The sequence below is a fragment of the Labeo rohita genome, chromosome 9 (assembly GCF_022985175.1).
Source record: "Labeo rohita strain BAU-BD-2019 chromosome 9, IGBB_LRoh.1.0, whole genome shotgun sequence".
In the NCBI taxonomy this organism is placed as follows: Eukaryota; Metazoa; Chordata; class Actinopteri; order Cypriniformes; family Cyprinidae; genus Labeo; species Labeo rohita.
The window spans coordinates 12445259-12468083 of NC_066877.1; the positions used below are offsets into that span (position 1 = coordinate 12445259).

General features: G+C 35.0%; 1 protein-coding gene across 2 annotated transcripts in view; it reads left to right on the top strand.

Moving 5' to 3' along the window:
- The first annotated feature begins 568 nt into the window (after positions 1 to 568).
- Positions 569 to 22825, top strand: part of itgav (integrin, alpha V) — a 33638-nt gene continuing 11381 nt past the window's right edge. The window contains exons 1-17 of one of the 2 annotated variants that reach the window (XM_051118634.1): positions 569 to 749; positions 870 to 1047; positions 2637 to 2773; positions 6593 to 6684; positions 7707 to 7821; positions 8148 to 8209; positions 8490 to 8535; positions 12139 to 12261; positions 12483 to 12527; positions 13236 to 13279; positions 13388 to 13444; positions 14069 to 14121; positions 17246 to 17451; positions 17732 to 17923; positions 18057 to 18102; positions 19670 to 19777; positions 20204 to 20259. In XM_051118634.1, the coding sequence (XP_050974591.1) occupies positions 881 to 1047; positions 2637 to 2773; positions 6593 to 6684; positions 7707 to 7821; positions 8148 to 8209; positions 8490 to 8535; positions 12139 to 12261; positions 12483 to 12527; positions 13236 to 13279; positions 13388 to 13444; positions 14069 to 14121; positions 17246 to 17451; positions 17732 to 17923; positions 18057 to 18102; positions 19670 to 19777; positions 20204 to 20259 (1549 nt within the window). In that variant the 5' untranslated portion in view covers positions 569 to 749; positions 870 to 880. Of the gene's footprint in view, positions 1048 to 2636; positions 2774 to 6592; positions 6685 to 7706; positions 7822 to 8147; positions 8210 to 8489; positions 8536 to 12138; positions 12262 to 12482; positions 12528 to 13235; positions 13280 to 13387; positions 13445 to 14068; positions 14122 to 17245; positions 17452 to 17731; positions 17924 to 18056; positions 18103 to 19669; positions 19778 to 20203; positions 20260 to 22825 lie in introns of both variants that reach the window. The other variant, XM_051118633.1, reaches the window with a different exon arrangement.

Sequence of the window (22825 nt, forward strand, 5' to 3'; positions counted from 1 at the left end):
ACACAGGGATCTGAGGGATCTCAGGGGGATTTACAGACTGCATTCTTGGAGATATACTTCATCACTGTGTTTAAAGTCATGAATCACTGACAAGCCCATATATGAATAACATTTCCTCAAGCTCGGAACAATCATTTGTAATGGTCACAGTTATCTACCTTGTAGATAAAGGGTGGCTCGAGGAGCTTTCTGGCAACTGTGTTATTTTTGTTGTGTAATTGCAACGACAGATTGATTTGAATAATTTAATCATTTTTTAAATATATATATATATTTCTGACATGACCTGAAATTTCAGTTTAAATAGATAAACCCACACGTTGTTTATTGTTTACTAAGCTATAAATCTTTCGTAACACAAGGTGGCGCAGTTTCACTAGTTCTACATGAATCAAAAGACTTTAATAAAACTACAAATTCCTCCTGTCTGGAAACACGATGAATTAATGGCATTTAAACAAGTTTACCAGTTCACTCATGCCCATTTAAGTCACTAAGGCGATGCCCGCTGGAAAAAGCTGCGGAAGTTTTTCGTGGCGTCACCGTGACGTTTCAGTAGGCTGGTTTATTTTCACTTCCTGTACAGTGGGACATCCCGCGGCTTCATCCGAGCAGGACTACATCAGTCCTGTGTGTCCTACTTTTAGACTTTTTCCTTCTATTTTACAGGTCAGGCTGTAAACGGATGCGGTTTTATTGCAGCGGCCCGAATGTAATAATGTAACGGACATCTCCGCTGAATTGTTAGTGTGAGTGTTGCTGTGATTGTGTTATTATGGAGTGCGGAATCAGTGGCGATCATATGTGCTGCTGATTCTAGAAGTCCACCCACAAACAGCGCGATCTCCATCTACTCTTATTCCCTACAGAGATACAAAACATGGGCAAACATCGCATCCTCTGTTGGACTTGGGCTCTAGTGGCTCTTTTCTACTTCGAACTGGCACTTTCTTTTAATCTGGACAGTAGCAAACCTACAGTTTTCGCTGGACCTCCAGGAAGTTACTTTGGATTTTCTGTGACTTTCTTCAATCCTGATAACAAACAGTGAGTAGATGAAGCTGTATTTGCAAACCCAGTGAGCTTAGGCACACTTCTTTGTATGTCCTAAAGGCCTGCTGTATTTTATTTTTGGAGAAAGATGCTTGATTCTACTTAAATATGAGAATTCTGATACAGAAAACAAATGTAACAATGTTGAAAAAGTGGAAGAACAGTCTATTAAAATTATTATACGGTTGTATGCTTTCGGAAATTGTAGCTGAAGTAAGCTTGTAGGAATGTTATGTGAAAGCTATGTGTACATGTTGTTATATATTTAGCATTTCATTCAATACACGTTAAACTGAATTATTTTGTGTAGTTTTTATTGTAATTTAGTAGAAATTTTACTATAAATATGTTGATGTGATGTAGTTTAATAGTGACATTGGCATGCAGGTAAACAATAAATTCTGTTTAGTTATTATAATTTTTTTTAAATAATAATATATTCATTTTAAAATGCGTTTTGTATTTAATTAATCGTTAGATTTTCATCAGTTCACTAACCCACTGCAGTTTAACCCACTTTCATTAACCTAGTTTGGGAAACCCCTACATAATGTCAGAAGTTTTTGAACAGTAAGATTTTTAATGTTTTTTTTATGTCTCTTATGCTCACCAAGCCTGCATTTATTTAATCCAAAGTACCCAAAACAGTAACATTTGTGAAATATTTTTACTATTTAAAATAACTGTTTTCTATTTGAGTGTATTGTAAAATGTAATTTATTCTTGTGATTTCAAAGCTGAATTTTTAGCTTCATTACTCCAGTCACATGATCCTTCAGAAATCATTCTAATATTCTGATTTGCTGCTCAAAAACCATTTATTATGTTGAAAACAGCTGAGCAGAGTTTTTTTCAGGTTTCTTTGATGAATAGAAAGTTCAGAAGAACAGTGTTTAATAAATATTTTGTAACATTATAAATGTCGTTTTCATCATCATTTAAAGCATCCTTGCTAAATAAAACTGAACAGTAAATCAGCATATTAAAATGATTTCTGAATGATCATGTTACACTGAAGACTGGAGTAATGATGCTGAAAATTTAGCTCTGATCACAGGAATAAATTACATTAAGCAGATATTTTAAATAGTAAAAATATGTCATAATATTAATGCTTTTGCTGTATTTTTTTATTAAATAAATGCAGGCTTGGTGAGCAGAAGAGGTTTCTTTAAAAACATTAAAATCTTACTTTTGACTGGTAATGTGTATATATAGAAAGAGAGATAAATAGATATATTTCCCTTTGTTTTATATGAATATTGTACCCCTTCAAAACTATGTGATGGAAAAAGTTACCAGTTAATCAAAAGTCAGTTATCTTAGTCAGTAATTTAATGGATTACACTAACAACAATTTGGTTTAATCATGGTAAAGGACTACAGTTTTTGTATATATTTATTTATACATTTTAATAATAGTAATCCATAATACTTATAATGTATGGTAAAGATATTTAATTATATGTAATTAAAATATCAGATTTCCTTGTTTCTGCTTCAGGTGGCATATATAATATTGTTTTGTTTTAGTGTATATATTCAACAAAAGCATTAAAACACATTTTACCTTGTGATTCCAGGTTAAATATACTGGTTGGTGCACCAAGGGCAAACACATCTGATCAAACCCCATCAAAAGTCACTGAGAGGGGTGCTGTCTTCAGCTGTCCCTGGCACAAAAATGGCTCATGCACACAGATTCAGTTTGACAGCACTGGTAAGACACAACACTATAATTTCAGCCATCATAGTGTAGTCTTAGCTCCACCATGCTGTTATTTAAAGCTTTGTCTATCTGTCTGTTGATTCACATTACATGCTAGGGTTTGTCAGAGACATTAAAGGGCCTTCTAAATAGCCTGTGGCTTTTTAATGATTTATTGGGTCATATATCAGCTTTGCTCTAAATATTTTCAATAGGTGGGGGGGAAAAAACAGGAAAGGGAGTCTGGGATCGTTTCAAGGCTCATCTAGGATTGTATGATTGTTGTTACAGAATGTTTTGAATTCACATGCCTGGCAATGACCTGCAACAGAGGAAGGGGTTTTCTTTACCATTCACAAAATGCATGTGCTAGCCTACTAACTAGTTTGCAGAGGGCTTTGTAAAGCCTTACATTGCTCTGAGGTGAATATAGGCACCAGCTTTTTTGTGCCAGATCTAATTGGCATTCAGTGATGGTTATAGACTAGTCTGGCCTGATTTACACTGCCAGCCAAGCTGGATTGCTACAAGAGGAACTAGCAGACAAACAAAAAAGGTCTTCAGTTGGATTATCTCCGTATGCATAGAGTTCTCACCAACAGCTGAACTACTCCTCTCTATGTACTTTTCCCTATTCCCTTCACCCTTAAAAAATTCTTGGAAAAAGAACCATGTATAGTGTAGATTTAATGGATGCTGTGCATCCTTGGCAGAGTAAGTAATGATATAATGATAAATATATAATGATATAATTTAGTAATATATATTTTGTAAAACAAAAAAGGAAAAAAAAAAAATATTTTGAAACACAAAAATGTGGTGTACAAATTTTTTTTCTGGTAAAACATGTTGCAATAATCTTATAAACTTTGAAAAATAATTTTTACAGTGCAGTTAGTAAATAAATACTTTTTATTTCTTTGTATATATATTTAAATACTAAACCAAATGGAATGTGGAAACAGTTTTAAAAATTCAAATTCGCTTCAGTATTTTAGTAGTACTTCAGTTATTTATTTATTTTAAAAAGCAAATCTTTTCAGACCTTTTCTTTGAGGTATTTTAATTACTGTAAACTAATAATACAATTAGTGCCAAGCTACAAGATGTTGCCTTAGAATTATTAGGTTCTATCTGCATTCTGAGCATTTTTGAGATATTGAGCTTCAAAGGTTTTGCATTCCATAGACTTCTGTAGATAGAACCATTTTTGTTCTCCAAAAAAAGACCCAAAATGTACACAGCTTACAAAAGAAACATCACATAATGTAAATAATTTGTCACCGAATAAGAGCGTGTGAATAACTCAATTTTTACAAAAAATGTCAGATAGAACCTTATAATTCTAAGGTAACTTAAGTATCTGTTCTCGTGTTTAGGTTAACTTTTCTTTATGTGTCTGAATATTTTTGGAGCCACTATATTTTCCACTGACTTTCAAGATAATTTATATATTTATATATATATTTTTCTTGTTTTCTTTCCGTGCACTTACTGCAGTAGACTAGTATTTCTATTTCTTACTCAACAATTACTATTGCATGAAAGAAGCTGAAACATTCTTCTGTTAGGTAACTGCCAAAGCGTGTCTGTGCCTTGACATGTTTTTTCTGTGAATGCTGTGGATTTACAACAGTGTTCTGTGTGCTTGCTGACCTGCTGACTGTTTGAGGAGCTGGAAAAGACTAGATTAGAGAAAAATGTCAGAAGTATGAGTTGGAAAACACTGTGTATGGAACAACACTCATGCTGAGCTGTTACAGCATGGTTACACAACTGTGTTTCCACTGGGCCGCTGTACCATCAACTCTTCTTTTGTGTTGTTTGGCAATAATTAAGTGCTTAATTCTAGTAAAGCCTGGGTGTTGCTGACCGGCTGTATGGCTGTGTTGACCATAAGAAACACTGGGAAATTCCCAGCTCAGTAGCACAGACAGATGAACAGCTGGGGCCTCCTGAGGCTGAGATTGTGGCTGAGATGAACCAAGGCCGCAGGGAGGGAACATCTTTTTGGGTGTGTGTATGTGTGTTTAAGGATTACAGCAGTACTAGGAAAGCCTTTAACTGCGAAGTATAGTTGTAAATGTTTACAAATGCATTAATTATGAAACCTAGAGTAAATATTACAGAATTAAAGACTGTTTTAAAGATTAGAATGTTTCCGTTTTCTGTAGAAGCACTGAAAAAAAAACCTTCTTCATTTTCTACAAATCCTCCATCCTTTGTGTGTCCGTTTATCATGTAAACTTGATTATGATTTCAGTTACCATTAAGATTTTTAGTCTCAGTTTTATAACGTGTTATAAGGGGTCCTCTTATGCTTTTTCACATTTTGAATTTTAGTCATTGTTTAAAAAGATCTACAAAGTTACAAATCTCAAAGTCCACTCCAAAGTGAGATATTTCGTTTTTTAAAAAAAATCCCTTTTCATGAACTGCAACGACAGCTCCTTTGGACTACAGCATTTGTTTTCCAGAAGTTATGATGTTACAACGAGGCCAATTAGAATTTAATTAAAATAAAAAAAATAAAAATAAAATCCCGCCTACGGAAATTCAAATTGTTGGTGGGTGGGTAGGGACGAAGTGAGGATTAGCCAAACTTTAGCGATGCAGCGTAGAGGGCAGCTTCTGAGACGCTTCAACGAGCTGCAGCGCAACGGGTATAAACACAAGCATTGACAAGAGTGCCCGCGATCTACTCTGGTGGCCGCGTCAGAGCCGTAACACGCCGCTGGTATAAACACAAGCGTTGACTAGAGTGGCCGCGATCTACTTTGGTGGCCGCGTCATAGTCATAACACGCCACAGACGTGCAGTATGTGGTAAGAGATTTATTCATCATACAGTGTAGATAGTTTCACTTATAACGCGAGTGTTTTTTAAAAATGTATAAACTTGCACTAGACTAGGCTAGGCTAATCAGTGATGGTGTTCTTTGATAATGTTTATGTTGGAGCTGGTTGTGGGCAATGAAACTAAGTATGTAAATAATTCAATGAATTAATATCATGTATCACTGATCTCGCAGGCTCCAACATTACTGTAGCATATTATGTACTTACCCTCCATGCATCTCAGGTGTATATGATTTTCTTCTTTCAGGCAAATGCAATCAGAGTTATATTAAACATTTTCCACATTTCCGTTTTTCGGAAGGTGGGCCTTCATTAAACCTGGAACTAATTGAGCCATTTGTGCCAGGCTGGGAGAAAAGTATTGTAATAATGTAAATTATGAGAAAAATAATGCGTTTTTTGAACCACCAAGCATGAAAGCATGTTCTAGTACACCCCCAAAACAAAATCAAGACTTTGTAGAAGAGCATTATAGGACCCCTTTAAATCCAGAATTCCAGAATTAAAATTAGCACAGAAAATGTTAAAACGGTAAAAGAAATGGCCTACTTTTCTTCTTAGTGTTACTACAAGTTCACTGTGCTTGTTAACAGCAGGAAAGGTAGAGTTTAATTCTAACATGCCTTGAATAGATTCTGCTGTCAGTATTTTTGACCTTGGATTGAACTTCAGATTGTTTGGTATTGAAGGACATGAGAGAATGTGGCATATCAGCATATCAACTCAACTATTTGAACTCTGATGCTTGTGCTCTGATGATGTCATATCAGACTTTTTGAAATTAGCTGAAATTAGAGGAATGTAGTGATGGGAAAAGCAGAGATCTTAGTGATGGGAAGAGCAGTGTAGTCCACTACAAAGGAAATGATGACAAACTGGTGATTCTGATTAACTGACCTAATTCATATTTCCGTCTCTCCTTCTGTATCTCGTCCTTTTCTATTCTCCCTTCCCCTGTCGTTTTCTATCACAGATGACAGGAAGAATTCCAACGGACAGCAAATGGAATTTAAGTCAAATCAGTGGTTTGGGGCCACTGTGCGTTCCTCTGGCGACCATATTCTGGTGAGTCTGTCTGTGGAGGGTGTGAAAGTTCGAAAAAACAAACCTGACAACAAAAAAACAACCTGTTACAACAATCACATTTTTTATAGGTAGTAAACAAATCTTATTAGCAAAACAGTTTTGTATGCATCAGAAATCCCAGAATAAAGGATACGTTCACTTCCAGAATTGTTTCTTCAGAAATTGAGGTTTTTGAGGAAAACATTCCAGGATTTTTCTCCATATAGTGGACTTCAATGGTGGTTGAAAGTCCAAACTGCAGTTTCAGTGCAGCTTCAAAGAGCTCTACATGATCCCAGCTGATAAATAAAGGTCTTGTCTAGTGAAACGATCTGTCATTTTCTAAAAAAAAAAAAAAAATTATAATAAAATGTATATACTATTTAACCACAAATGCTCGTCCTGCACTAGCTTGACTTTGTGCATTACGTAATCACCCACACATGACATAGGCAGAGGTACCGACCTAGTGCTTACAAAGCGAATGTGCAAAGAAAGAAAAAAAGGGGTAAAACAATGATGTTGGATGATTTTGAGGTTAGAGGAGAAAAAGAGATTTTCCCCTTACCCCACCTTTTTGAGTACACAGACAAAGAGCTTGTGCATTTGTGGTTAAAAAGCAAAGTTATATAAAGTATATAATTTTTGAGTTTTTTTTAGAAAATGACTGACCGTTTTGCTAGATAAGACCCTTATTCCTCAGCTGGGATCGTGTAGAACCCTTTCACCCTGTATTGAAACTACAATTTGTACCTTCAGCCCGTTGGTCCCCATTGAAGTCCACTATATGAAGAAAAATCATGGAATGTTTTCCCCAAAAACCTTCATGTCTTTTCAACTGAAGAAAGACAGACATGAACATATTTGACATGCAGGTGAGTAAATTATCAGTAACTTTTTTTATTTTGGAAGTAAACTATTCCAGAAGAACTAGGTTTGAGATGTATTCAACACAGCTAAATTTACAGAAAAAACACGATTACTACTCATGTGCTGATCTGCACGTCATCTCTTTTTTTCAGGCATGTGCTCCTCTCTACCAGTGGAGCACGTATGGATTGTCAGAGAGAGAGCCTGTTGGGACGTGTTACCTGAAGAAAGGCAATAACATTGTGGAATATTCACCCTGCCGCTCCAGTACGTACATGATCACAGGCTTTTACCTCAGGCTTTGCTTCTCTTGCCCTTATTGGGTCATATCTAGTAGCCTCCCTCAAAAAAGTCTTATCTAAGATTTATGGCATGTCATACTTGTGTATCATCTCTGAATCACTCATGCTTTTTAAGACATGTATGAGTTAATAAGTTCACCAGACAATGTGCTAGTTGTCATATGGTTGTGACAGTTCCTCTGACTGAAGTTTGCCTTCCTTTTTCTTACCTTTCCTTCATGTTGAGACTTCCTCAAAACAGTTTCTGCTTCATGAACATATGAATTACTTTGCATTTTTTTCCCCCATCAGACTCAAACTCACCTGAAGGACAAGGATTTTGTCAAGCAGGTTTCAGTGCTGATTTTGTGAAGGTATTACATTCTTCACAGAAATCTGCTTCCTTATGTATATATATATTTTTTATTTGTTACATTTTATAGAAATTTTATGATTATTTTGCCTAATTATATAGATATAATTATATATATATATGACATTAAAGATGTCATGATATTAAAGTATTAATTAAAGTTGGTGCGAATGCTAAAACGTTCATTTTGGGTATATAGCTGCTTTTACCCTGCTGTGTATGCCTATTTATGCCCAAACTTGTAGTGAATGTACCAAAACATGTTTTTATGTCTCCTTCAGAAGAATCGGGTTGTTATTGGAGGACCAGGAAGCTTTTATTGGCAAGGTAAACTGATTTGTTTTATTATCCCTTTGTGAATTTGACTCTGAAAAGCATAATGGAAAAAAGGGAAACAACAATGTGCTCTGTCAGGATTTTTTGCAACTCAGAGAATGTCTGCTGTGTCTTCAAATACAGCGTTCATACCAAACAGGCCAGTGAATGTTTGCACCGCGTTGGCAACACGTTAAAATTTACAAATGTGTCTTTGGTCCCCGCCTGTCAGAGAAATGCTGCTTAGAGGAGAGGCTGCTATGTTTTTGAGTCAGTAAATAATGCAGAATTATATGCTGTCTCCGTCAGTGAAGATGCGCCTGCTGTTTCATTAAACGTTTTTGTTGCGCCGTTGTTTACCGAATCACAGCTCTGTAGTGACCTCATAGGGTGGGGTTGTGGTAGGAACCGTGCCCAGAAAAGGCATTTAATCTTTCATGACCTGCAGTGATCATTTTAAAGGTTCAGTTTAAAAGCTTTCTAATAGCCTTTTTTTAAAAAAAGGCTGTGTTTAGTTTTTCTGCTGAGTCTCTCTCTTTCCTGCTGGTATGATAATTATACATCCCGCTGAGAGTAAAATGCTTTCAGAAAAGTAAATGTGATTGTGTGATTGATAGTAACTTCAGGTATCCTTGGTTAGACTAAAAGTCCTTATTTTGACCTGTTTACGTTTGTGAATAAGTTCCCAGGTTATCATCATGATGTCTCATTAACTAAATTATTTTGCTACAAAAAGGTGACAAATGTTGGGAATGTTTGGGAATTGTACTGATTACTCAGTAACTTGAAGCAATCTTAAATTGTTTAAAAATGAAAAGAAATGAATTAAAATATTTTGTATTTATTACATTTTTAGCAGTACATTTAAATGAGCAGACTAAAGGAACTGATTCACTTATTTAATTAGTATTATTATTATTTTTTTTTCTGTTCTCGTTTCACTGCTGAGTGTCTCTCTTTGCTGGCGGTATAATAATTATACAACACGCCAAGAATAAAATGCTTTCAGAAATGTCATAGTGACTAAAGCTAACCTTGGATAGACTTAAAATAACTCTATTTTGGTGTGTTTTATCATTAAGCCTCTAACTAAATTTTTTAAAAATACTAAAAAAGTGATAACTTTACTGGTTACTGAAATTAATTAATTTTTTTTTTTTTCCCTGAAAAATGTTTAACTGATTTGTAACCACTATAAAAGTAGTGGTACAGTACATTTAAATAAACAGAATGAAGACTTAGTCGCTGTAATAAATTAGATCATTTGAAGGGAGTGTTTGATTATTGCATCAGCTTGCGCTGTTGTAAGACTGTGTGTGTATGTCTCTTCCTGTAAACAATGTGTATATCTCTTCCTTCTTGCTGCTAAAAAAAGATACACTGTTTACTGAGCTCCTGTCACGCTACTGAAAAATGTAGTAGAATCACAATGTTTACTTATTTATTCTCTAACACTAGTGTTGAGAGTCTAGATTAGTCTAGTAAAGATTAAAGAGCATAAGAACAAAAGGCATGTACAACCATATATGTAATAACATTATGTGATTGAAGAGGGTGTGACTGTTTAGAATACTTTTTGTTAAGCATGTTTTTACTTGTAACGTGTACATGTCTGCATATGTTGACACTGCATCTTTCTGGTCTGTCGTACATTACATGCAGGTTGAAAAAAATCTCTATTACCTGCAGGGCCCTATAAAATCTGTTTTATTTATTTATTTATTTATTTATTTTTATTTATTTTATTTTTATGCAAATTCTGTTTTTTAAATTTTTAAATTTTCTGGATTCCGTTTCTTTTAAAATTTTCTAGGAGACTCTTCTTCAATGGTTAAATGAAAAAATATAATTCAAAAAGCATGTCTAATTAATTGAAATCATGAAACTTTTTAACAGCGATTTATTAAAAGTTTAACAAAAATGACTTTTCAGGGCCTTAATATGTTTATTTTCCCCCTCAAATTCAATTTTTTAAACCAAATTCTGTGTTTTCCATTCATTTTATAGATTCCATTTTAATGGTTTAATTAAATTTTAATAAAGGAAAAACATCTTTAATTGATTTTATTTAAAAAAAAAATTACTGGATTATTAATTTATTAATTAAGTATTATAATTTTTCTTTCATATTGTGTAGAGTATTTACATTTTTCTGGTAAATACATTCTGGTAATTAATTATTTCTTGGTTTTAATAATAATTTTCGTAGTAGTAGTACTAGTACTAGTACTAGTACTATCCTTACTTTAAGTTTCTCAACTTTTTTTCTGCAACGGCACACCTCTAAGCACTTAAACAAACAAAAAAAGATAGAAAGGGGGAAAGGTTTTTTCCCCCAGTAATTAAACAATTGGTTGTCAGAGCTGGTATTTTGGATTTATATATGATCAGACACTTGCACTTACTGTTTTCTGAAAGTCCTGGTCAAATGGAGTTAACAAGTTTTTAGACCAGGAAAAGACTGAGACCTGTGTTTTGTCTGTCATTAGAACGGCTGCATCTGAGGCAGTAAATTAATCGCATTATGTTTTCGTCATTTTAAAGGTTATAAAGTTTATTGTAGCTATATGGCGCTCAGTTTTTCTTGTTGTTTAACACGTGGTCAAAATCCCATGATATAAAATATGAACCGCTATGCACAGGATATTTAAACCATAGGCTACAAAATTATATTGGCTAACTAGACGACAAATGCTAAGACTCTTATTCGCTCTTCAAACACACAAAAACATTAGCCTTTATAGACAGTGTTTCTTGAATAAAGAAAATGCTGTACTTATTCAAAAATCAGTTCTTTATTTACCCTTGCGTTGCGAAGGAGTAGACAATTGTCTTTAAACTGCGCGTCACGCCACGGTACTTCATTCTGAATGGAGGTGGGGTGGAGTTATGAGGTTTACTGACAATTTGAGGATCCATTGGTGTTACAAGGTTTAGTCACAAGCTCTTATGAATGCTTTTCATTGGTTCAATATTTGTAAAACCCACAAACATAATGATGACCAAGAGCACTGAAAATAATAATAACGAAATATAGAGATAGGAAGTTTTTGATCATTTTCCATGACACACCCGACAACCTGTCATGGCACAGTGGTTGGGAAACACTGCATTAAGTAATAGATTTGTCACAGTATCTTCAAGTTGAATCAGACTTTTATTTTGACGGGCTGCTGTGAAGACTTGTTTCTGTTGTATATGATATGATGATAGTTTTCGCAAAAGAACTGTAAAATGCTCATGAAGTGACTCTCAGGGCAGTTCTAGAGATTGTTTATATGCTCATGTACTCATGTATATTGAGGTGGAAGAGGCTCAAAACTCATCTGCACCATTCAGTCACACAGAGACAGGTAGTATTAATATTTAAATAGTCTTCTGGCTTAATATGCATAGACTCTAGTCCATATCGCATTTTGATTTAAGTGTACTGACCTACTTTTGATTTGTTCGTGTCTGTGGCATCCCACGTTATACAGTAAATTCAATTTTTATGACTGGATTCCATAATTCCGTTTACCTCGTGTCGGAATTCATAGGGCCTTATATCTGCACACTTCATTTCATATGTGCATTTCATATTTGTGCTTCCCTAACTGTCTGTTCTCTTTCTAGGTCAGCTGATCTCAGATGACATCACTGAGGTCATCAGCAGATACAATAAGGAGTTTTTTACTCCTTACAGTAACCAGTTATCAACCAAGTCAGCCGGGGCTCAGTATGATGACAGTTATTTAGGTAAACCTGTTTGCATCTTTTGTTTTGATGTCACTCAAAGTTATAATTTTGTTTTGTGGTGTTGCACTGTTACCTGGAAATCAGAAGCAGAGCTCACTGTAATGTTGGGTTACATATGTAATGAATGTTTAGGTGCTTTGAGTTGCAGTGATCAAAAAGTAAAAAGTAAACAATCGGCAGTGCGGTGCTAATATTTATGTCATCATTTGATTCGCTCTTAGGTTACTCTGTGGCTGTTGGTGATTTTAATGATGACGGTGAAGATGGTAAGATATTTAATTATTTTGAAATGTTTGGCATTTTGTAAATGATAAATAATCTGGGGATAGTGAGATTTAAAAAAAAAAAAAGTTTTATTTGGCAAGAGCTCATTAAATCGACAGTTAAGTTAAAATTGACAGTAAAGACATTTATAATGTTACAAAAGATCACTATTTCAAATAAATGCTGTTCTTTTGAACTTTCTTTTAGCAAAGAATCCTGAAAAAAAGCTGTTTTCAACATTGATAATTATAATAAATTTTTCTTGATTTCTGAAGGATCATGTGACACTGAAGACTGGAATAATACCTGCTAAAAAAATCTGATGTGCATCACAGGAATAAATTATATTTTAAAATATATTAGAATAAAAAAACCATTTATTTTAAATGGTAATAATATTTCACAATATTACTGTATTTTACTGAATTTTTAATAAAATAAATGCTAATTTAAAAAGCAAAAAACAAAATCTCATAGACCCCAAATGTTGGGTAGTGTAATTTCAAGCACCGCACAACCACAAGTTGTCAGTGGCTTGTTTTAGCTTGTCTTTTTACTGACCTGCTCTAAATACCAGACTCATAGTATTGCAAACTGAAGTTATGCATTATGGAAATTTGCTTAAATCTGATTTTTCAATCTGCATTGGGATCAAGAAGCTTCTCTGCTGAATGAGAGCAACTCATTTCTAATTGTTCCTGCCTTTCTAGATTATGTCACAGGAGTTCCTAGAGGGGAGAAGGCTCTTGGTTATGTGAGTTTCATACTATTTTTGGTCAGGAATCTTGTGAGAACCCATAAAAGTGATGCAACCCTGCTTGAAACAGCTTGCGTGAAGCTCTGTCTGGTTTTGTCTTGTTAGGTCAACATTTTCAATGGGAGGAACATGGAGTCAATGTATAATTTCACAGGCACACAGGTGAGCATTACAAAAATGTTTACACCTCTTATTATTCTGTTACACATTTTGATGTGTGTTAATGACGGGATAAAAGCATATATTAGCAGTCTTGCCTGTGAGAAGCCTGCAGGTCACATGACATGCCCATGCTTGTGGTCATGGCACAGTTATGTTCAACATTTGTTTACGAGCAGCGAGTTCATGTCCTAAATCTACTCCCACATCTGGAAACTATTGACAGCAATGTCGCCAGCACAAGAGTGAGAGGAGAAAAGAGGATGAGGTGTGGAGTCAACAGGCCTGTTTTTGGCTGATTGTCATTGCTACAGTTATGATTCAACAACAGTTAATCAAGCTTGAGTCAACACAAGATTAACAGATTAAGTTTTTTTTTTTTTTTTTAAAGCTACACGCTCAAAAACAGAATCTTGATATACTATAGAATGCACCACCAATACCAGTAATAATAATGAAAAGGATTTATTCCTATTATTATTGTCATGTTGGTCGATTTGTAGACCAATGTATACCAATAATCCAAATTTTTACTGTTTCTGTTTGTCATAAAAACTGTGTTTAGTCTAAAGCTCCAGTTTAGTCATGTCTAATGTTTGTTTTTTGTTTTTTTTCTGTCCACCTTAGATGGCTGCTTACTTTGGTCACTCAGTAGCAGCTGTTGACATCAATAATGACAAGTAAGTGATGCTGTATTCTCGCATTCTATTGAATGTTTTTGCTCAGTGTGGGTTGATGATTTTTCTTCTAAATTTTAACTGTCTTTTCCTTCAAGAATGGAAACTTTAAATCAAGTGGTTCACAACTGGCAGGGTACAAACTGGCCTTTAGGAAATCAAGCTTACAGACTTAAAGGGATACTTTAGTTAAAAATTAAATTATTTTCTTGCCCTCATGTTGTTTAAACCTGCATAACTTTCTTTTGCAGAACACAAAGATTTTATTTATTTATTTATTTTTTATTATTTATTTTTTTTTACAGACGTTGCAACCCTTTGCCTATACATTAAAACTCTGTGAGTCTAAAAAAATAAATAAAAATTAACAAAACCCATTTTTCAAAATATCATCTCGTGTTGGGTGAACAATCCCTTTAAGGGCAAACAAAATAATATCTTGCCTTCTGTCTTAATGGATAAAGATATATTAAATATATAATCACACATTAGAAAAGAATGAATAGTAACTTGAATAAAATGTGTATTTTTATTGTTTTTTTCACTACATGAACCACATAACGATGCTCTGGAAACTCACAAAACAAGGTTATTACAGTTTTAAAACTGAATATGAGTGAAATCTACATGGGAAACATTTACGCCCGCATGCAAACTTTCCAGTTGCAGAAATTCCTATTGAAATTAATGGAATTCACCCCCGCAATTACATTTTTAACATATATTTTAATTATTCATGCACAAATAAGCACATTACAGAGCTGCTGTTTTAAGTTCCGGTGTAAAGTTCAAATTACTGCTGTACAAATTACAAATATTAATCGTTGTATTACTGCACTTTGTTAATAACATAATATAATATAATTTAATATAATATAACATAATATAACATAATATAATATAATATAATATAATATAATATAATATAATATAATATTTACTAGTACCAACTATCCATTGAATTTTCTTGAAAAGATATGGAAGTAGATCACTTTTCTTACCTGGAGTATGATGTTCTGATGTTGTTGCTGATACTGCAAGACTGATCTTCTGCTGGGAGCATCAGGCCAATCTGCAGCTGTCCAGAATCAGATGGTTTGTCTTCATCTGGCATCTCAGCTGAGACCTGTCCACTAGGGGTGACCCTACCAGTAGCTGTGAAGTAACTTACCAGTGGCGTCGCTCTCAGCATCACTGATGCACACAAGCCCTCACAGCACGTCAAGCTGTAAACAGTGTGAGGGACCCTAACCTACCCTAACCCAACTGTTTAAAACAACCGCATGTCAACAAGCTTAAAACAACCTAACAACCACGTAACGATGCATGAAAAACCAAATGGAGGAGCCCAGCAACCGCAACACAACACGTTAGCAACCAAAAATATCTGGACAGCCACATAGCAAAGCACTAAAAACCAATTAGAACAACAGAGGACCACAAATCAACGCACTGACAATCACCATAAATATGCGAACAACAACACAGCAATGTGAGATAAGCCTACTCTACAAAGTATTAACTTACTCTATAACTATACAATATATACAGTATTTACATGCGTAGGTCCCGCTGTGTGATGCTCCATGTGACATTGTGATGGCTCAGTGTCTGGGCTTCTTCCTTCGGGGTTCCTCAGGCCGGGGCTCTTCACTGACGTCCATGTGGATTCATGGAGCAACACTTCTGCTGGTTGTGAAGCTCTCAGTGATGAGGATGCTCCATCTGATCTTCAGTCCCATCTCAAGGCTGTAGGGACGCTGTCGACCACTGCGTGTTTTCATCATGGGCTCCACAGATCGGTAGATGTCCTGGTAGCCCTACACGCTGCAGCCGTGGATAGAGACAGGCTCTTCCTGCTGATACAGAGGCAATGGACGCTTATCCACTGAGAACACTGATGCTGCTGGACGGATGTCAGGAAGAACAGCAGCTTTCTTCAGATAGTGCTCCTCCAACCCGTTGGGTCTGTGAACTTTAGCAGAGATGCAGCTGTAGGTGTGATCTGACCTGATTACAGCTGCCAGATGTTAAAGCGCACAGGCCTCTTGAATTGAAGAGACGCCCTCCACCAAGAATTCTCTCAGGTGATTAGGAAGAGCCCTGCTTCTTCTGGGGCGACGCTGCTCCATGAAGACACCTGGAGAAACACTTTACAGATTTGACAAATTGAAAATTCACCAAATTGTAGTGTTGAAGAGTTGAAGGCTTCAGAGACAGTTTGTTGATTACAAATATCAACTCAAGCTGCTGTTACTGACATAGAATGTTGAGGTTCATTTAAATGTAAACAACATTATATATGTGTATGTGTGTGTGTGTGTGTGTGTGTGTGTGTGTGTGTGTGTAATGTCTGTAAAGGCCAGAATCACTATTAGGAACATCTCTATGTTAGTGGCTCATAAATGAATCAGTTCTTATGAACAAATCTTAAATGAACAAACCATTCTTGTTCATTTCCTTGCACTGACTCATATCATTTGTTCAAGTGTGTTCACGTTGAAGCAAATGACTGCTTTGGGGGCTGTTTTCCCAGCCTCCAAAAACATCCACAGTATTTCGTTGGTTGGTCCAACTGTATGAATATGACTGAATAAATAGGGGCATGTGATTTATTCAAGAAGTGAGTCAATCTTGTTCAAAGGGGGTGGAAAGAAAAGATTAATTAAAGAGTTTTATGTGCGTTCATTTTAATTTAATGTTTTTAGAAACCAGTTGAGAACCACTGCTTTAAATTATATTCATCTTAGGAATCGTTTTTTATGACTCTGGGCCAAGTAAACCTAGCCTAAATATATGCACAGCAATGTTTTGAGAGCATTCACTGGCATTATTTCAAAAAATGAGCTGAGGTTGGAACATTGTGCAACAGTGAAGATAAAGTTGTGCTTTCCAGTCTAGTTGCTCCGTGCCTGAACATGTTGACCATTTTTGTTCAGAAAGGTCCATGAGGTTGTTTTCATCAGCTTATCTGTTTTAGTTCTGTGCATTTATTACTATGACACATTTGGCATTCATTCAACAGAATCTTCTAGCTGTTTTATGCTGGCTGATAAGCGTAACTATGCACAATCCCAAAGATGACAGATCTTTTCAGTTAGAATAAACCTTTTATTTCCCCTTTTAGGAAGATGGATTTGTTGGTGGGGGCCCCTCTGTTTATGGACCGCGGCTCAGATGGAAAGCTGAGGGAGGTTGGCCAGGTCTATGTCTACCTAGGCAAAGGTGGCTTCACCTTTAACAACGTCATCAAACTCACTGGTTCTGAGGTCTATGCTCGATATGGAAGCTCAATCTGTAGTGTTGGCGACCTCAACATGGATGGATATAATGGTACTATTTTGACTTGCTTGACGTATCCTTTGAATTTCCATGCTGTTCTTTTTGGAGCCCAGCTTAGCTTCCAACACAGACATACAGACAGTACATATATAGTAATTTGTGGTCATGGTGTGATGTTATTGTCACTGTTTTTCTTCCTCATTGTGCAACAGTAATCATGACTCATGATCTTTTTGAGCAATGGCTGTTCTACCAGATGAAAACACAGTACTGTTGCTCAGTAACCTTGACTTAAAATGGTTTTATTTCTAATCCCTTTGTTTTTTCTCAGATGTGGCCATTGCTGCTCCATATGGTGGGCAGTTCAACCGAGGCCTGGTGTACATTCATAACGGGCGTCCCACAGGGCCGAATCCTGTGGCCTCTCAAGTTTTGGAAGGAACATGGGCATCTGCTTCCATGCCTTCTAGCTTCGGTTACTCCATGAATGGAGGCACAGATGTTGATCAGAATGGATACCCTGGTTAGATTTCAACACTCATTCGTGTTTTACACATTCACACATCTTTTGCAATTAACTGATTGCAATCACTTCAATTCACAGCTACTTCCTCTCTTACTCTTCTCTCACACTCATTCTTTTCTTCCTCTTATAGACCTGATTGTTGGGGTGTTTGGAGCTGACAAAGCTGTTCTGTACAGGTACAGTATGCTTACGTTTCACTTTGAAGTCACATATGCATTTGATCAGGGCCGGATAAGCTATTAAAGGTGGTCTCATTTAATTCAGCAGCATTTAATTTGCTTTATGTGCAAGTAGTGAAAGCAGTTACAGCCTGTATTAAAAGAAAATCACTGTGGAACCTTTGCCATCATCTATTTTTGTACATGGTAGACCACCAGGCTTAGATTTACAGTGTATTACACATACTGTAGAAACCGTAATGTACAGTCGGCTTGTCTTTGTTGCACAATAAGCTCTGAGTGTTGAAAAACAGTGGTAAGAAGTTTAATCATACAATGTGAAACTCCCTTCCCAGTACATCTAAGCTGCAAAAATGGGTGATTCAGAATCCCACAGAATTGATGTCACAAACATTAACATAGTATGTGACCCTGGACCACAAAACCAGTTATAGGGGTCAATTTTTGAAACTGAGATTTATACTAAAGTAGCTTTCTATTGATGTATGGTTTGTTAGGATAGGACAATATTTGGCTGAGATACAACTGAGGGTGCAAAAAAAATAATTCTTGAAAATCACCTTTCAAGTTGTCCAAATAAAGTTCTTAGCAATGCATATTACTAATCAAAAATTAAGTTTTGATATATTTACGGTAGGAAATTTACTAAATATCTTCATGGAACTTGATCTTTATTTAATACCTCTATTTAATACCAGAAGTATCGACCCAGTCTTTGCAAAGTAAACATGCAAAGAAGATCAAACACCCTTAACAAAAAAGGTAAAACAGTGATATAGGATGATTTTGAGGTTGAGGGAGAACATGAGATGGGAGTTTTTCGACATACCCTAACTGTCATGAACCGGAAAAAACAGTCCAGGCAGAGTAAGACAAGATGAGCATTTAACATTAAAAAGTATAAAAATTGTATTATTTTTATGAAAATAAATGATTTTTATGCTAGATAAGACCCTTCTTTCTCGGCTGAGATCGTTTACATCCGCATTTGGGATCGTATGAAGTCGCATGTAAACTGCATTTTGGTAGTTTAAAATCGGGGCACCATATCAGTCCATTATATGAATAAAAATGCTGAAATTTTTTCCTCAAAAAACATAATGTCTTTACGACTGAAGAAAGAAAGATACAAACATCTTGGATGACAAGGGGGTGAGTACATTATATGTGAATCTTTGTGTTGGAAGTGGACTTCTCTTATAAGCCTGGTTTTATGGTCCACTTGTGGGTCACATATTACCACCCACATTTTAATATCAGTGCTTCTTTAGTACTCTACATCTTGGATTCCGTACTCATTATTGGATCTGTGAATTAGGCAGTAATCTTCATATGCAGTGAGGATAACCAATCATAACAGAAGTCATTTAAATATTTAAGTTCCAAAAAATACAAGAGCAAAAATAGCCTGTTTAATTTTAAGGTTCAGGGAGTCAAAAACCTAAACTAAAATGACCATGCAAAACTAAATGACAGGGTTTTCTATGATTGTCTATCATTTTACACTGTAAGGAACGTGTCTGAACTGGCAGACTGATGATACCTGCTTGTTTTGTGCTTCTAGGGCTCGTCCGGTCATCACAGTGAACACAACACTGGATATAAGCCCACAGATCCTAAACCCTGAAGACAAGAGCTGCACCCTTCCTGGTACAACCACCACAGTTTCCTGGTGAGTTAAAGTTTTTTCATCAGTTTTAACCAAACATACATTGCAGCCATTTAGATGCAAAATGCTTTATGATGGAAGCATAATTAAAAAGTACATTAAAATCATTCCAATAATCACTTTGTTGCCTCTTATATCCCCAGTAAAATCATAGCAAATATATTGTGAATATATCAATAAACTTGACTATCAATTTTTTTTATGAGGGTCATTATTCTTGTAACATTCTGTTTCTAATAAAACCACAGGTTTTGTGCAAGAATAGCGCATCAGTGTTTAGAAACAAAAAGAAAGTCTAATTAAAGAAATGATTTCTTAAATAGAAATTAGCATGCATTTGATTCATCATCTTTAGGATACTTGTCTTAACTATTGTGCATTGAGAATGTCATGAAAATAATGGTAATTCTACTCAAATCTTTTCCTTAGCTTCACTGTGAAATACTGTCTGAAGGCAAATGGAAAGGGAGCCCCATCTTCTCTTCGTAAGTACTTTTTTTTATATATGTATATGCAAATTATTGAAACGATAATATTTAGGGAAATGGAACGTATTATTGCATGTAGTAGTGGCTGTAAACGGAGTCCTGCTGTTGCGGTGGGTGTTATGAGCACTGCTGCGGGGGGAAACTAGAGCTCGACGTGTCAGCCATCAGTGTGTTTGGAGCCGGACGTACGGTGCAGAGCCGTTAAAAGCCCAGCGTCCGGCGCTCACAAAGCCTTCACGTGGATCTCACAGTCTGGGGTGTAATGGCTACCAGACCCATAGCCCACTGTTCATAGACCACAGATCATTATGCCAATTCATTATTTCTCTGTGCGCTTTGAAGTTCTCCTATGCTCTGGTTGAGCTAATAGCTGCCGTTAAGCAAGCTTTAGATGCGGATGTGTGTATGGTGCAAGGCCTGTCATAAATGGATCTGCTGCTTAAAGCTGAAGTGCATTACCTGTGTGTCAGTTTAGTTGTTTTGAGTAGGACATGTACTAGGTATATAGGTATACGCTACTGTTGGAAAGTTTGGGGTCAGTTTTTTAAAGATCTATTTATGTATTTATTTATTGATTTACAGGTTATTTTATTCAACAATAAATTTATCAAAAGAGACAGTGAAGATATTTATATTATACTGTTTGATACAAATGCTGATCAAAGTATCCTAAAGAGAAAAATGATGGTTTCTGCAAAAACAGTAGGCTGCAAAAACTTTCAACAATGATTGGTTTTTTGAGTTTGCGTTTATGACATCTGTGAAAAACTGTCATTGTCTGTGAAATTAGTATCAGCTTGTCTGTGCTTATGCACAGGATGTAGGATTGTGGTCACTACTAGTTCTGTTCTGCTTTCAAAGTTTCAGAATACTGAAGTTTACCCATGAATTTACTCATCCTCATCGCTTCAAACCTATATGGCTTTCTGTCCTCCAATGTTCTTCAGTCTTTTTTATAACCTCTTTTGTGTTATGCAGAAGAAAGTAAGTCATACAGGTTTGGAATGACATGGGTGTACTATTCTTTTAAGAGGAGACACTGCAGGCAAAAACACAGTTTTTTCATGCACCTGTCAATTTTTTTTTTTTATTTTTTTTATTTATTTTTTTTTTTTTTTTTTTTTTTTTTTTATTTTTTTTTTTCATTTTTTTTTTATTTTTTTATTTTTTTTTTTTTTTTTCAGACTAATGGAAAGACTTTTATAGCACTTTTTATCTATTTGTGTCATTAGATTTCAATTACATTACATATTTTTATAGACCGTTTTCTCAGTCTATAAAGTTTGGTGTGTGTAGTTGGCACTTAAACACACCAAACTTTACATTTTAATTCCTGTCTATATCCTGACGGTTTTACAGAGGGATTTGTTAATATATAATTTGCTTGATTTTATACAACATTTTATTCTCCTCAAAATTGCAAAAAAAAAATAAATAAATAAATACTGTTTTTAGTATTTTCTGAATTATGAAGTGACAAAATGAAATACCCAAAATTCCCTCTGTAAAAGCATATGACTCTAATATGTCAAAAAAATTAAACAAGAATTTTAAAACTGACTTCGTCCAGTGTTCAGATTTTTGTACTAGAATGTATGCAAATTAGTGCATATTTCATTAAACAGTGCCTCATCTGCATATTTAAATGTAACATTTTAGAAAACTTGTAATACAAAAAATGTTTGTATTATCAGTGTAATCAATCAACTAGGTAAGTAAGGTGATAAGTATTAGTTAATTTTTTTTTTTTTTACCTTATTCACCTGCAGCGTCTCATCATAAAGTCTATTTTCAAAGTGCTATGTTTTAAAACTGTGTTATTGTATTTGTGCCTGTAATTAAAACGTCCATAGTGAAACTTCGTAACGGTTGATCTAAGAGCAGGGTTGGGAAGGTTACTTTTAAAATGTAAAAATAATTACAAAATCCTTAAACTGTTTTGTAATGTATTTTGTTAGGTTACTTAATTTTAATAACTTTGAAATGCTTAAGGTAAAAGGCACAGTAATTTTGATGTCTTTTATGGTAACCACTTCTAAATAAACACTGGGTGGCATGAATGCATTTAAAACAATTATAAATGCATAAATAATGCTGAGAGATTAATGTTTTCAATATAACATTGTGAACATAGAAATATAAAATGATGTTTTTAAATATGAAAATATGTTTTTAAATATGAAACTGAAATGGTGGTGGCAAATCACTGTCTTAAAGAAAGAGTCATGGAATGATTTGATTTGTTTAAAAGGACTCATTCAGGAATGAACAAATGATTTTATGAATTTAATTGAATCATTCTCAGCTGATTAGTCCAAAACGCAGCTTCATTTAGGAACCAAACGGTGCTCACAGATGCAAAACTCTTCTGATGTGAATTTATTTTGAAGGCAGTGGTTATTTGCATTAGTTGCAAATAGCAGTAGATGCTGTTTACACTAAGTACAAATAACCATAAATTTTGTTTACACTGTGTAGAAAAAAAAATAGTATTTTCTTTGCAATAAGTAATTAGATGCTGTTAATATTTAATGCAAACAGTGGCAGATATGTGATGGGAAAA